The sequence below is a fragment of the Acinonyx jubatus genome, chromosome A1 (assembly GCF_027475565.1).
Source record: "Acinonyx jubatus isolate Ajub_Pintada_27869175 chromosome A1, VMU_Ajub_asm_v1.0, whole genome shotgun sequence".
NCBI classification, from domain to species: Eukaryota; Metazoa; Chordata; class Mammalia; order Carnivora; family Felidae; genus Acinonyx; species Acinonyx jubatus.
In genome coordinates, this window is record NC_069380.1 from 167,468,634 (window position 1) to 167,483,172 (window position 14,539).

At 36.8% G+C, this 14,539-nt stretch overlaps 1 protein-coding gene across 1 annotated transcript in view; it reads left to right on the plus strand.

The window, feature by feature from the left end:
- The window catches only part of MAN2A1 (mannosidase alpha class 2A member 1), a 164,825-nt gene that overhangs the window by 109,254 nt on the left and 41,032 nt on the right, over window positions 1-14,539 (plus strand). The window contains exons 13-16 of the mRNA XM_015073009.3: window positions 6,099-6,264; window positions 7,989-8,207; window positions 8,961-9,083; window positions 12,277-12,391. Of these exons, the coding sequence (XP_014928495.1) occupies window positions 6,099-6,264; window positions 7,989-8,207; window positions 8,961-9,083; window positions 12,277-12,391 (623 nt within the window). The remainder of the gene's footprint in view (window positions 1-6,098; window positions 6,265-7,988; window positions 8,208-8,960; window positions 9,084-12,276; window positions 12,392-14,539) is intronic.

Consider the following 14,539-nt stretch of genomic DNA (forward strand, 5'->3'; position numbering starts at 1 on the left):
AGTTTCTTTTCCTTTTTTTTTTTTTTTTTAATATAATTTTTTGTCAAATAGGCTAACATACAGTGTGTAAAGTGTGCTCTTGGATTTGGGGGTAGATTCCCATGGTTCATTGCCTGCACACAACACCCAGTGCTCATCCCAGCAAGTGCCATCCTCAATGCCCATCACCCATTTTCTCTCTCTTCTCTTAGATTATAGATCCTTCCAGGACAGGGGCTATGTATTCACATTCTTAAGTTTATAACTACACATACCAAGAGATATCCTTCTGTCCTTTTTTTCTTGCTTTTTAATTTATCCATATTCCATGTGGTTAACCCCTTGGTACATGGATGTATTGTATGCACCTGTGCATTTATTTCTACCCACCCCCCCCCCCCCCGACCCTGGTCGTCTGAACTCTTGTTTCAAGGTAGATCTGTGTTATTACATATGTGGTCTTGTTAATTTCTGTCATTTAGATTTTTATATGCCTTACACAGAAAAGCATTTAAGGCAGCTCATTGACCTGGGTTAATTAAAACATTCACTCCACCATCCAGTGTGATTCATGTACCAGAGTCCTTGGTCAGGACGCCAGGAGGATTTTGTAAGGAAAACGAGAGATTTAATCGCTATTGAGATTCCACTTTGTGCCAGGTCTGAGCTATGTGATTTTCCAAACATTTTATCTTTTAACCCTAATAAGAGTCTTGTCTACTGATTTTATAGATGAGGATATTAAGGCTTGGAGGAATGAAATAACTTGCTCAGGCTTCTCAAATTCTAAGTGCCATTGTGGGGTTTTCAGCTTGAATATGTTTCATTCCAGAACCCAGGAATCATAGAACTGTGTGATTTTTGAAGAACTGACATGTATCAAAAAGGGTCCTTTTGTTTTTAATATCTTGATTCCTCCCCCTTCCCCCCAGTGGCTAATATGGTAAGCATTGTGTTTTAAACCCAGAAAACTAGGTGGACTGTATCAAAAAGGCTTCAAGTCTAGAAATTAAAATTTCTATAAACCTATAAATCTATATATTTCCACATTCAGAAAATTATGTAAGTTTACTACTTTTCTTTAGATTACACTCCACTAATGAGGCTACTTAGAGAAGATGTATATATTCTTATTTGAAATGAATTTTTACTCTGCTGTCATTGATTAAGAATCAGACTGAACTTTAGTCTGCTTTATTCTTAACTTTCTCTGTAATCTTGGATCTGTCATTTCCCGTCTTTGCAAAGAGGTTAATTATATAGCTTGTTGACTTTAAAATCATTTTTTTATGGAATTGAAGTAATAGAAGTGAAAATGATCTGATAAACCTCTAAAGCCCCACACTGGTAGGAATCATTTATAAATGATATATTCTCCTAGTAGGATTTCTGTGCATTACTCGATCATTTATCAACTATTTATTGAATGTTATTCTGTGTCAGGTACTACACTAGGCACATGAAGCTACAATGATTGTTCATATAACCTAGTGTTTGCTTAATTGGTTTTAAACTGTATTTAAAGGAGACTTGCAAATACTTCTCATTTGTGTCTACCTTACGCAGTCATAAATATACATAATGCTTTTTGAATGTTTTCCTTGAATATTGTTTTGGTTACCTCACATAGTGAAGTTATAAGATGAGCTCCTTAGTGTATAGTGCAAGATTTTTTTCTGTTCCAATGTTCCAGTTTATAAATTTTCTTTCACAAATATACTGAAATACAAATAGCTTTTTGTTCATCCTGAGCTTTCTGAAGAGAGAGGCTCCATGGGGATCTTGGGCATCGGTGAGGAGAGAAAGTTCTTCACATATGAATTTGGAACTAAGGGAATCTCCACATGAAACCTCAGTTGTCAAAAAGGTGCTTATAAGCTTGTCCTGTGAGTAAAATGGTTAAGAAGATGGCTAGGGAGGTAAGGCCAGGTTTTGAGCCTTGTTGTGGCACTTTTCACTGGGTCAGTGTTGGCAAACTACCTAGCCTCGATGACCCTCAGTTTCCTACCTGTCCAGTGGGAAGGATGAAAGGCTGTGTCTTATAGGTTGCCCGAACAGTCCTGAGGACTGGGCCCCGCATACAAGAAGCAAACTAAGAGATAGCTCCAAGGTCACTCTGACTAGGGACATGCTCCTTCCACTCTACCCTTCCTCCAATCCTAGAAGGAAGCCCGAATGGTCCTAATCTATTGTTCATGTGGGCACTGATTAGATTTGCCCTAAAGAGAGGACTTGGATTGCCCCAGGTGTCTTTCTTATCATGACATGAATCATTTCTACAAAAGGGGTGAAGGAATTCTAAATATACTCCTCCTCAATAGTCTTCAAGGACAGAACCATGTGTACAGTGGAATTCTAGTTCTCCCATTAAATGATTCCCAGTTTGACATGAGCATGCAGATGTCTTCATTTTTCTCCATTCCTTTTTCTCTCAAAGTAGATCATAATCTGTCATCTAATTGCGTTGGCAGGTACCATATGAATGCTTTGTTATCATGAGGTGAGGGTTGTTCCTTTTATATGGAGAATTGGGATACTTGCTGTAACCCCAAGTAAGTTAAGGGGGCTTAGTATCCTAGTGAGAACCTGGAGTCTGGATGGGACTTGGTGATAGGTGATGGAAAGCGAATGTAAACGTGGGGACAAGTGGGGGGGGGGGGGGGAGGGAACGTTCTGAGCTTCCTGTACAGTTACTTCCAAGATGAAATAGAAATTAACTATCATAATTTTTAAGATATAAATATTACTGTTTTCTTTTGGCGTGGATCAAGTATTACTAATTTTTAATATCCGAGTTTGACATTTAGGATATTGAAACCTGTTGGTTTTATTCACAACTGATGGGTTTAAATGAACTCATATTTAGGGATGTTGGCAGTATAACAAATGTTTGACCTACCAAATATGATAATGAAAATTAACATTTAGGAGAGCCTGGGTGACTCAGTCGGTTAAGAGTCCAAGTCTTGACTACGGCTCAGGTCATGATCTTATGGTTCTGTGAGTTCGAGCCCCGTTGTCGGGCTCTGTGCAGACAGCCTGCTTGGGATTCTATCTCCCCCCTCTCTGCCCCTCCCCAAAGCGTGCTCACACTCTCTTTCTCAAAATAAATAAATAAACTTTTTTTAAAAAGTTAAAAAAAAGAAAATGAATATTTAGTTAATTTTTGATTGTGTACTTATTTCCAAAGGAAATATAATTCATTTATGATTATACTTTCTCTGTACTCTACTTAAAATGTATGTAGATAGGAGTTTGTGTTTGTATATTAGGTAAATTTGTACTGTGATATACTTGAAAAACATGGTGTGGATTTCTAATTATGTTAAAAAATTATTTTCTTTGTTCAGCATTATACTCACATACTCTACACATGTAGTTTTTTAATAGATTCCTGGCATGATAATCATATAATCATTCAGTACAGTAGAAACATCATTATGGTCAAATACTAATTAGCTACTAAAACAAAACAAAACAGAACTTAGTTCCCAGCTTATTGTAAAAAGCAGTTTAATAGTGTACAAAACCACGTGTATGGTTAAAACTATTATTTGCTTTAAATGTGAATCATTTTCCCCCCTATGGGCAATGGGAAGGAATCAGTGTTCTGGATGCTTATTACCTAATTTATTGCTTGGGCACATGTTACAATTTATTATTCAAAGCCTTTATGACCAGCTCTATGTAATGGAGCATCCAAAGGACTTGCCAGTAGGAATTCCAGGTTCAGTACCTGGATGTGCTTCAGGGCTTCTACAAAATTAGGAAGCTGGCCTGAGTCTTTAGACCGTGTCTTAGAGTTCTTCACATACTACCTCTGAGCCTCTGGTAACATGGTGTTCAGCAGTAAATCACTCATTTCCAGGATGATGGTTTGAACATCTTTGGTGCTGAGGTTGGGTGATCCTCAACTGTTTTACTTCCCCAGTGCACCTTAGGAATATGGTATTGTCTTTCTGTAACAATGAATCCTGGCAGCTGTGATTCTCCACATGGGTTTGTGATGGAACAAGTCAGGTGACATGTAAGCAACAGCTAGTAGAGGGCAGTGGGAGGGTACAAATAGGTTGACAGATCACTCAGGTAAGTCTGTTTAGCATACCTCTCAAAGGGGCGTTACCCTTGCTATCCTTTAGAGTTGCTTCTGTGGATAAAGTAGGGTTCTACCTAGTGCCTCTAAGCTTCAGTGTCCTTTGTAAATATGTTTTTGACTACATGGCTTTAGTCTGTCTTCTCTCATATACATATGGTATCACTGAACATAAGTGATGTAAGTTAGCTTGTGTGATCCTGATACATACTATAAGCGCCATTCTTATTGCTGTTATTGTCACTTGGGCATCTCAGAATATTATTTCTATCATAAGTGCTTCCCCTGATAAACCATTTATGAGTCAAACATATTATAGATTTTATGCTACATCCTCTTTCTTTTTTTGTGTGTTTTCCTGTTGTCCTTCACTTTAGTTTTGACCGCTGTGGGCATTAATTTTGTTTCTCAAGTGATTGGCAATGCAGTTGAAATACACAGGGCACATGTAGGATAAAATAGCACTACAAGGCTTTCTGATGCACTATGTACACAAAACTAGTTTGTTTCTACCATCTCTGATGTAGCTACTATGAGTCAGTGGGTGTGGGATTGCTATCTGACTATTCAGTTCTGTGTTCCTGCATTTACAGAATTGCATAGGAAACCAAAATATTTCAGATCATGAAAATATTCACTAATAAATCAGAGAGTTACATTATTAAAGCATCCTCTCTTGAAATACCTTTTGATTTATTTGAATCTAATATGATTCAAATTGATTATAAAGTAAAATCATAAATCTTTCAAAGGCTGTGTATTTCATGTCTGTGATAGGATGGTATAGAATGTTTCTGCTCACAGGCAAAGCCATGAAACAGTGGGGATCTGCCAGAGTTACACAGCTGAGAAAATCAAGGATGCTAGTTACTCCAACGAAGAATTCTTTCGATATCAAAGAAATGAGAGAGGACTTTAGGAAAAATGATGAAGTCCTTGAATATTTTTTACAAATGTAGTTTTGTTTAAAACCACCCTATAAAAATTAAATGTAACATGAAGGATGTCATAATGTGCTAATATAAAATATTGTTGGAAGAAGTCTGCCAGAAACCCCAGTTCATTCATTATTTTTGTTCCTTCTAAGAAATGCATATAGTTGCAAATATTACCTAACCTTACCTTAATAGTTTATATTGTCCTTTTTCTAGCTAGTCGCAATCAAACCTTTTTCTAGCACTGTTTATTATAAAATTTTAGCCCCTATTTTAAGTGGACTCACTTCAGATTATCTTTTTACCAGAACTAACGTCTTGGATAATAAGGGTCCCCAATATATACAACATATGTGTGAATTAATGTGATTTTGCATGGATAGCCATAAATTTTTGCTGTGTTTTAGTGGTCTAATAGGAATGTCAGAATTTTAATTTAAATTAATTGTGACTAAAATACCAAAGGCAATGTATGGGGTTTTTTACTCAGTGAGATTAGTAGGCAGGGATCAGGATATTAGTTGTATCAAGCTGATTATTTTAGAAAGACTAATAAAGCCATGTTGTATATAGGTCATTTTCTGGGCCATGGAAATAACTTTATTATAGTTCTTTTTTTTTTTAAATTTTTTTTAACATTTATTTATTTTTGAGACAGAGAGAGACAGAGCATGAACGGGGAAGGGGCAGAGAGAGAGGGAGACACAGAATCGGAAGCAGGCTCCAGGCTCTGAGCCATCAGCCCAGAGCCCGACGCGGGGCTCGAACTCACAGACCATGAGATCGTGACCTGAGCCGAAGTCGGACGCTCAACCGACTGAGCCACCCAGGCACCCCTATTATAGTTCTTTTAATGTCTTCCATTTGTATAGCATTTTATTCTTAGAAAGTGAATCATTATTTCGTTACCCTTTGTACTCTGTTCTTTGTGATGAAACTGCGTGTCCTCCAGAAATTTTACCAGAATGTTCCTTATAAGTCTTCTCTGTGTGTTTGACTCTATGACTGTCTATGAGCTGAGTCCTTACACATAGTGTGAAAGAAGTAAAAATATTTTTAAGACCTAAGAAGTGAAACGGCTGTTTTTGCAGGTATCTTGTCATCTGTAATCCTTCAGAACAAGACCGAAACTCGGTGGTCTCCGTCTATGTGAGTTCCCCCACAGCACAAGTGTCTTCCGCTTCGGGAAAGCCAGTGGAAATTCAAATGAGCGCAGTTTGGGATACAGCAAGTATTATTTCACAGACAGCCTATGAGGTACGTTTGCCGTGGAGCTTGTATATGTGCCCCCTTGAGCTGTCAAACTGATGTGTGTGAAGTGGTTAAAGTTGTAAATACCGGAGGATTTAACTGGCCAGTTAAGTGACACTAAAGGAAAACAGATCCTGGAGTGCCTGGGTGGCTCAGTCAGTTAAGCATCTGACTCTTCATGTTGGCTCAGGTGATGATCTCACAGTTAACGAGATCGAGCTCATGTTGGCTCTGTGCTGACAGTGCGGAGCCTGCTCGGGATTCTCTCTCTCTCTCTCTCTCTCTCTCTCTCTCTCTTTCTCTCTCTCTCTCTTTCTCTATCTCTCTCTCTCCCCCTCCCTCCCTCCCTCTCCTCTTTCAGTCTATCCCCTCCCCTGCTCATGCTCTCCCTCTCAAAATACATAAACTTTAAAAATAAATGAATAAAGGAAAATAGATCCTGTGTTTCCTGAAATACTGATATCTTTGTTACTGTGTATACTGTATGTTATTATTAGTATATGTTATTAGCATGTATTGCATATCTCTATAAATATCATAATGTTTTCCTGAAGTAATGAAGTAATCATTACTCATAAAATTGTGAATTTTTTCATTTAACTCAATTTTTTTCTTATATTTATTTTTGAGAAACAGAGACAGAGCACAAGTGGGGAAGGGGCAGAGAGAATGAGACACACAATCTGAAGCAGGCTTCAGGCTCTGAGTTTTCAGCACAGAGCCTGATGTGAGGCTCAAACTCATGAACCATGAGATCATGACCTAAGCCAAAGTTGGACGCTTAACTGACAAACCCACCCAGGTGCCCCTGTTTAGCTCAATTTAATGATAGTTATGCATATGGAAATTGAGATAAATAGCCATTTGTCTCAGAAAAGCATACTACCAGCTTTTCATTGCAAAGATGACACAACACACCATGAAAGAGAAAGACTTCCTAAAATAGAAGAAGGTGCTTTTTTTCTGAAATATAACAATGGAAAATTGGGGCTCAAGTAACAGATGTTTTTGGTAAAAAATTTTTAAAGTAATATTAACCTGAACTTTTCACTAGAAAGTATCAATATTTGGTGTCTGGAGTGTAGTTTAAACCATGTACTTCTGAAGACACAACCATAAGCTAGGAACTCTAAATGAGAATTACTTTGCTTGTTAAGAGCCATTGCTGGCTGCTTTCATAAATTCATAATCCTTAAGGTAAAAAGGAAAAGTATAAAAGAAGCTTTGGTCAGATGTGACAGGAAGCACCCTATCTAGAAAACGAAACGAGCTCCTGGAAGGCAGGGGTCATGTCTTGTAGTGTGCACATCCTTTATGCTTGTGCATTGTCTGCTAGACCCCAGGCATTCGATGACTGCTGTTAACATGCTTAATATTTATAGTATTGTGTTTACCGTGTTTATTTTTAATGTACTTGAATATCATAGTATTATAAAAAGATTCCTGATAATTAGGGAAAATCATTGTTCACAGTAAGCCCTTACCTTCATGGAGAATTTTGTCCTCTGGGCATCTATTAAGAGCACTGTAGGACAATTGAGGATGCTCATATAATTTCATATATTGAATGAAAGCATAATGCCCTTGATAGTTCTACCACTGTGAAGTTTGTAGAATAGTGTTAGATGATTTTGAAAATATTGTAGTTTTTTGTTTTTATTAGACCTATAAATGCTTTTCTTTCAGTAGATTACATTTCTTAAAAAAAATCTCTCATCTGCCTTTTAAAGATCTCTTTTCTAGTACAGATACCACCATTGGGAATGAAAGTGTATACAATTGTGGAATCAGCAAATTCAGATCCACATTTAGCTGAGTATGTCCTGTATAATGGTAACATCAAAGATAAAGGAATTTTCAACATGAAGAATGTAAAAAGTGCTGAGGAAGCTATAACTCTAGAGAACTCCTTTCTTAAACTTCAGTTTGGTCCATCTGGGCTTATGGAGGTATGTTCTGAATAGTTTTCAAATTCATGGAAGGCTTATCACTTTTATTATAATATGTGCAGACTGGGTATGCAAAGGGAGAAAAGTTGACCCAAACACTCTTGGGGAAAAGGATGCATGAGCAATATATATCTCATTTTTGTGTTTCCACTATGGCCACTTGTTCCTAAAGGGTGTGGTCTGTGGGTGGTGCTGATTTGTGAATTGTTTGTTACTGGTCCACAAGATAAGTATAGAGGCTATAACTGTTTAGAAATGTTTGTGGAAACTTCGAAAGCACCGTGGCACAGTAAATTTATGCCTGTTGAATCTAATAATAAAAAAATGCAAGTGTATGTTTGGTATGTCACTTTAAATGTAATTTTTGTAGTAATTCACTTTTATCGTACCCCACAAAAATATTGGTCCATGCATATTGGAGATAAAAAAATAAACCTGTTCCTTTGTGCAGAAAGTTTGAGAAACACTGGTCCAGATCTCTTTGTGTATCTCTTTCTTCCTTGAGGAAGGGAGTTCTGACTTTTTGTTTCTATTGTGAAAGTTTTAAATTCTAAGTATAAAATATAAAAGTATACTTTGAAGTATAAAATTTTGGTTGTTCCTCCAAGAATTATAACATTAGAGTCTATTAGCATTTTTCAGTCTATCCTGAGGTTTTTTTGTTTTGTTTTTAATCAACCTACAAATGGAACCAGATACAACATCATTAATATCTTCATAGTGAGTTGCCTTTAAACATTTTTTTATCCTTAGGAAATGATAAATAAAGAAGATGGTAAGCGGCATGAAGTGAAAGTACAATTTTCATGGTATGGAACGACGAGTAAAAAGGATAAAAGTGGTGCCTACCTCTTCTTACCTGATGGGGAAGCCAAGGTAAGTGCCAATGAGCTGAGCAGTGAACAAGCACTGATTGAAAGAATAATGAAGAAAAAAATAAGTGCATCTCATTATCTTGTCATCTATTAGGCATAGATGAGTTGGTTCCACTATGATATTTTCTTACTGACATTTGGTAATTTGTCATCAAATGTTAGGTAAACAAATAATTTTTGCAGGGTTGGAATCCATGAAGATGCTTCAATGAACAGTTGTTCTGCATGCATAGAAGTTACATTTGATTTAGGGTTCAAGTGCTCTTATACTGGTATATACATAAGTGGCATGGTATATATCCAGAGACCAATTATCTAGCCATGCAGGAAAAGTAAATTGCCCCCTGGCCATTTATCTCCTTAACTGCTAGCACTTTAAAAAACAAGAACAAAAAAATTCCCCTATCCTTGACTGTAAAGGTAATATATGCAAATTTTGACACATTTTTGAAAACACAGAAAACTGAAGAGAACAATAAAATTTACCAACTATTTCCAAGGCCGTGCAAACCAGGGCCAACATTTTGATGTGTTTTTTATTGTCTTATGCACATCCCTTTCTCCCCCATTTTCAAGTGTGGTCTTACTACATGTACATATTTTATTTTTCATTGTCATAGTGCTCACAATCTGACGGTATGTTCTTTGAAAACAATTTTAATATGTACTGTTGTGATTAAAAACTTAGAGATATAAGATGATTAAAGTCTGAGGGTATAATGTCTAACATGGTCAGTGTAATACATAATACTGTATTGTGTAATATGCTGAGAGTAGAACTTAAATGTTCTTACACACACACACACAGACACCACGTGTGTGTGTGTCTGTGTGTGTGTGTGTGTATATATATGACAAAAAGGAATTTCCTATTGTTGCATATGTAGATTTTCTCTCAGTACTTCACTACTGTGCCATTGTGATAAGCCTTCTTTGTAACATTCTTTTTATGCAGTGTTGATTATTTCCTGAGAATAACTTTCTAGAAGAGTCATTTTGTGTCAGTGGATGAGGCCTTTAAGACTTGATATGTACCACTTCTCTGTCCCCTACAAAGACTGCATAAATATTCACTCCCACCAGCGTTTTTGAGAGTAACTCTAATATACCATGCCAAGCACTGAGAATCAGCCATTTAAAAGCTTTACGTACAGTAATAGGTAAAAAATATTTCACTGATGAGATTTTATGGTTATTAGGAAGGCTAAACGTTATATATTTGTCTCTCATATCTCTTTTGTGACTCCCTATGTAAGTTTTTGACCATTGTTCTACTGGTATGACTTAAGGATCTGTAAGCATTCTTTTTTTATTTTTAAGTTTATTTATTTATTTTGAGAGAGAGTGGGAGAGGGACAGAGAGAGAGGGAGAGAGAGAGAATCCCAAACAGGCTCCATGCCGTCAGTGCAGAGCCTGATGTGGGGCTCGAACTCACGAACTGTGAGATCATGACCTGAGCCGAGACCAAGAGTCAGGTGCTTAACCAACTGAGCCACTCAGGCGCCTACGTAAGCGCCTTTATATATGGTAAAAGTTAATCCTTTTTCCTATTTATTGCAAAATTTTCCATTAGTGTGTCATTGAACTTAATTATTTTGTGTTGTTATAGTTTTTTTAATTTTGGGGTAGTCCTGTATTTTTTTTTCTTTACAGCATCTTTTTTTGTCTGTTTTTTGCTTTTCTACTTCTACAGGTTTTCTCCACTTCATGATAAGTTAAAGATTCTCCATATTTTGTTGTCTAGAGACCTATCTCCTGCAAAAATTGTTGTACAATTTATTTATTTTAATTTGTTTTTGTTTGTTTTCCTACAGTTTAGAAGAGCCTGCTAACCGACATCAAATAATAGGTTTTATAGGGTAGCACTGGCAACCTGAAGGATTCTAGTTGTTTGTTGTGTTGTTTTGATTTTTTTTAAATCAGTGAGGAATTAAAGGTAAACCATAGCTTATAGTAGCTGTTCCAGGATGGGCAGTGGAGCCTAAGTAGAAGCTGTGTCAGTGTGTTTTCTCTTGACAGCTTTTGTCATTGGACAGGAATTTTGTTTTTATTGACTCTTCTCATGCTTAAAAAAGGAAAGTAGCTGTACTTACAGAATATTATATATGGCCAATAGGGACTAATTTATTTAAAATTATTCTCTCTTTAAATAGCTCTAATATTAAATAAAAAGACCAAGGGAATTATTGTATGTTTACAAAGAGAAAATAAAAGAACACCAGCAAGGAGGCAGCAGGGTGCATCAGAAAAAGGCAGGAGCCCAGAAATCCCCGTGCCAGGTTTCCTCTGCTTCCATTACTTTCTAGGTATATGGGAAAATTAGGTCGAAGAACTTTGTGAATGCTAAAGCATTGTATTAATTTCAAAATATTTTTCTGTAGCCAGAGAGGTACATTTGGAAGAAAATTGCACTGTCCTGAAAATCTGATGCTGCTTAGGTAGCTCATATTGTAAGCCTCACTCTTCATGACCTTGTTGAGCTTGTATAGCCTGTAGTGCTCAAGAAATTAGAATTCTTTATAAATGCTTTCCATTTGTTCCTATGTCACTGAAGTTACTTGTTTTATTCCCAGTTTTTTCTTGACACTAGATTCTAAATAATGAAAACTAAACCAGTAGTTGCCATAGTTTTTTCAAGTTTGTAAATTTGCGTTATATTCTGCTAGCTTTTCCTAGTGAAAGGGCAGTATGTTTTATAGAGTAGTAAACCTAACTGTGATTACATGGTGTTTGTGAATCCTGCTTTCTGTTTGCTTAGATGACTCCCTGTGGCCATCCTTACCACCTGTCCTGACCCCTGAACATTAGGGGCCATGGTTCTAATAAATGTTTGCCTGGGAAAATGTCAGTGCTGTAGAATGAGTGGTATTTCTAATAAATCACCAATGGACAATATAGAAGGATTTTAATTAGAAATTTTTATAGCTGGGAGGGAATGTTTGTAGATCATCTAGGCCAATCAGGTTGTAAACATTTTTATTATTTTCTGTTTTTAGTACTTTTTATGTAAGGAAAAACCTTATAGTAAAGTTTTATAGTTTGTGCATATTCTGATACCTTGTAAGGTTTGGTTTTCACTTGAAATTGCAGATTATCAGGTGTTAAGTATTTGCCATTTTGGAAATTATAATAAACATTTCTTCGAAAAGTTAAAAGCCAAAATTTTTTCTTAAAAATGTCATTTCCTCCTCAGCCTTATGTTTACACAACACTACCCTTTGTCAGAGTGCAACATGGAAGGTTTTATTCGGACGTGACTTGCTTTTTTGAACGTGTTATCCATAGAGTCCGACTGTACAACATACAGGGTAAGAAAACAGAGAAGCACAATTGTGAAACATGTGTACTGGTTCTTGAGTTTTGTTTGTCGTTTTTAATCAATTAGCAAGTGGTTTCTGAAGATATAATCTTTCTAAATTTGCCATCATTCTTATTGTGTGTTTTAAAAATATAATACTTCCCTTTGATAATCAAAAATGGTAAATCTTTTAACTCTCTGCATCTACATATTCTTTTTTCCTCTGTATCTTTTCTATCATAATATGTGTCCCAGCCATGAGTTCATTAATTGGAAACTTTATTCCTAAGATCTAAAAAATGTTATTTTTGTTTTATTTTACAAAATGGAAATTATATCAAATATGGCTTTCAGTTAGTGGATCACTGACTGCCTCTGACATACACACACATCCCACATATGGTCTGCCTTAAATATGGAAGGTATTGCAATAGCAGGTATTACTGGAATTTAACTTTCTTTTAAGAAAAATGTTCATTACTAGTTCTTTTTATTCACAACTCTTTAGCTGGTAGAGTATAAAATCAGGTGATTGTTTATTGCTTTTAGGACAGTACTGAATAGCGTCTTTATCAACCAAGCAATAGTAAGTGGGCTTCTAATCCTTTTAGGGACTTAACCACGGGCATTGGCACTGGTCCTTCCCTAGGATTTGGGTGTAGCTATGATTCCCAGATAATCTCAATAAGAGTTGCACATTTATGTTGGTTGATGTTGAATTCACCAGTTTTAGAATGGAGTACTTTTCTAACCACAAATGTAATCCTAATAACCAGACCACTAACCATGGTATCAACTGTCTTAGAAAAGGACCTCATAAAAATGCCACTTTAGGTGTTTCTTTGCTATTAGCTATGCTGAAAAAGCTAGGAAAGGAAAAATTGTTTCCCTGAATCTTTTTTTTTTTAATGTTTATTTATATTTTTTGAGAAAGAGAGTGTGAGCGGAGGACAGGCAGAGAGAGAGGAGACACAGAATCTGAAGCAGGCTCCAGGCTCTGAGCTGTCAGCCCAGAGCCTGACGTGGGGCTCGAACTCAGGAACAGTGAGATCATGACCTGAGGAGAAGAAGTCAGATGCTTAACCAACTGAGCTGCCCAGGCACCCCTCCCTGTGTCTTTATACCAGTAAATAATAAAGCATTTTAAAGCTAATGATAAAATATATGGACACGCACTGTTTACTTTTTAGGTAATGTGGGGAAGCAAAGGGTACTTTGTTCAGGGAATGTTCGCTTTGCTACCTGTAAGAAAGTTCATATTCTGAAGTAATCTTTTATTGAGTTTTCTCAGCTCTCTAGTAAGTCACAGTCTTTTTGCCCCATCCCTTTCTACTCTTAAAAACAATTTTTTTTAATGCTTATTTATTTTTGAGAGAGAGAGAGAGAATGAGCATGAGCAGGGGAGAGGTGGAGAGGGAGACACAGAATCTGAAGCAGGCTCCAGGCTCCAACTGTCAGCACAGAGCCTGACACAGGGCTTGAACACACAAACCATGAGATCATGACCCGAGCTGAAGTCAGAGGCTTAACCAACTGAGCCACCAGGTGCCCCAAGGGCAACTCTACTCTTGCATAAGCTATTGTTCAACATCTCTGAGAGCTCTAAAATTACACTTTCAGCTATGACCAAAGGTGTCATTGTATGGGTGAAAATGGCATCATCACACAGAAGATCTGCTTATCTGTGTTTAGATTTGCTTACAACTGTTGCTTTTAATGGAAAATGTCTTCCTTGAGTAAAACATAGCACCCACTGTGGCACAGACCTGTTTACCAAGTGTGGTTCAGCATTGGTTTTCATCAGTTAATACTTAGGGATAGCTGTGTCTCAGAGTTAATGCTGAAGCAGCTCACCAGAGAATTCCAACTTCTCAATCAAGTATATTTGCCTAATTGCTTTTGCTTTCCTTTAATTGAGTCAGTCACCGTCACTGCAGCTTCACAGTTTTTGCAGGTTGTCCAGGGGATCTAGATCTCATCACAGAGGATGGTTTCTGTAAATTAAAGGGCCCTCTTTGGCTACTGAGACCATAAGCTTAGTTTAGCATCATATCCCAGTGGTTGATTTGGAAATTAATAGGCTCTGACTTGTCTGTTTACTCATTCCAACAAACATGTATTTATCAGACCCTAAATCCCTTTCTTTTCTCCTCTTCCT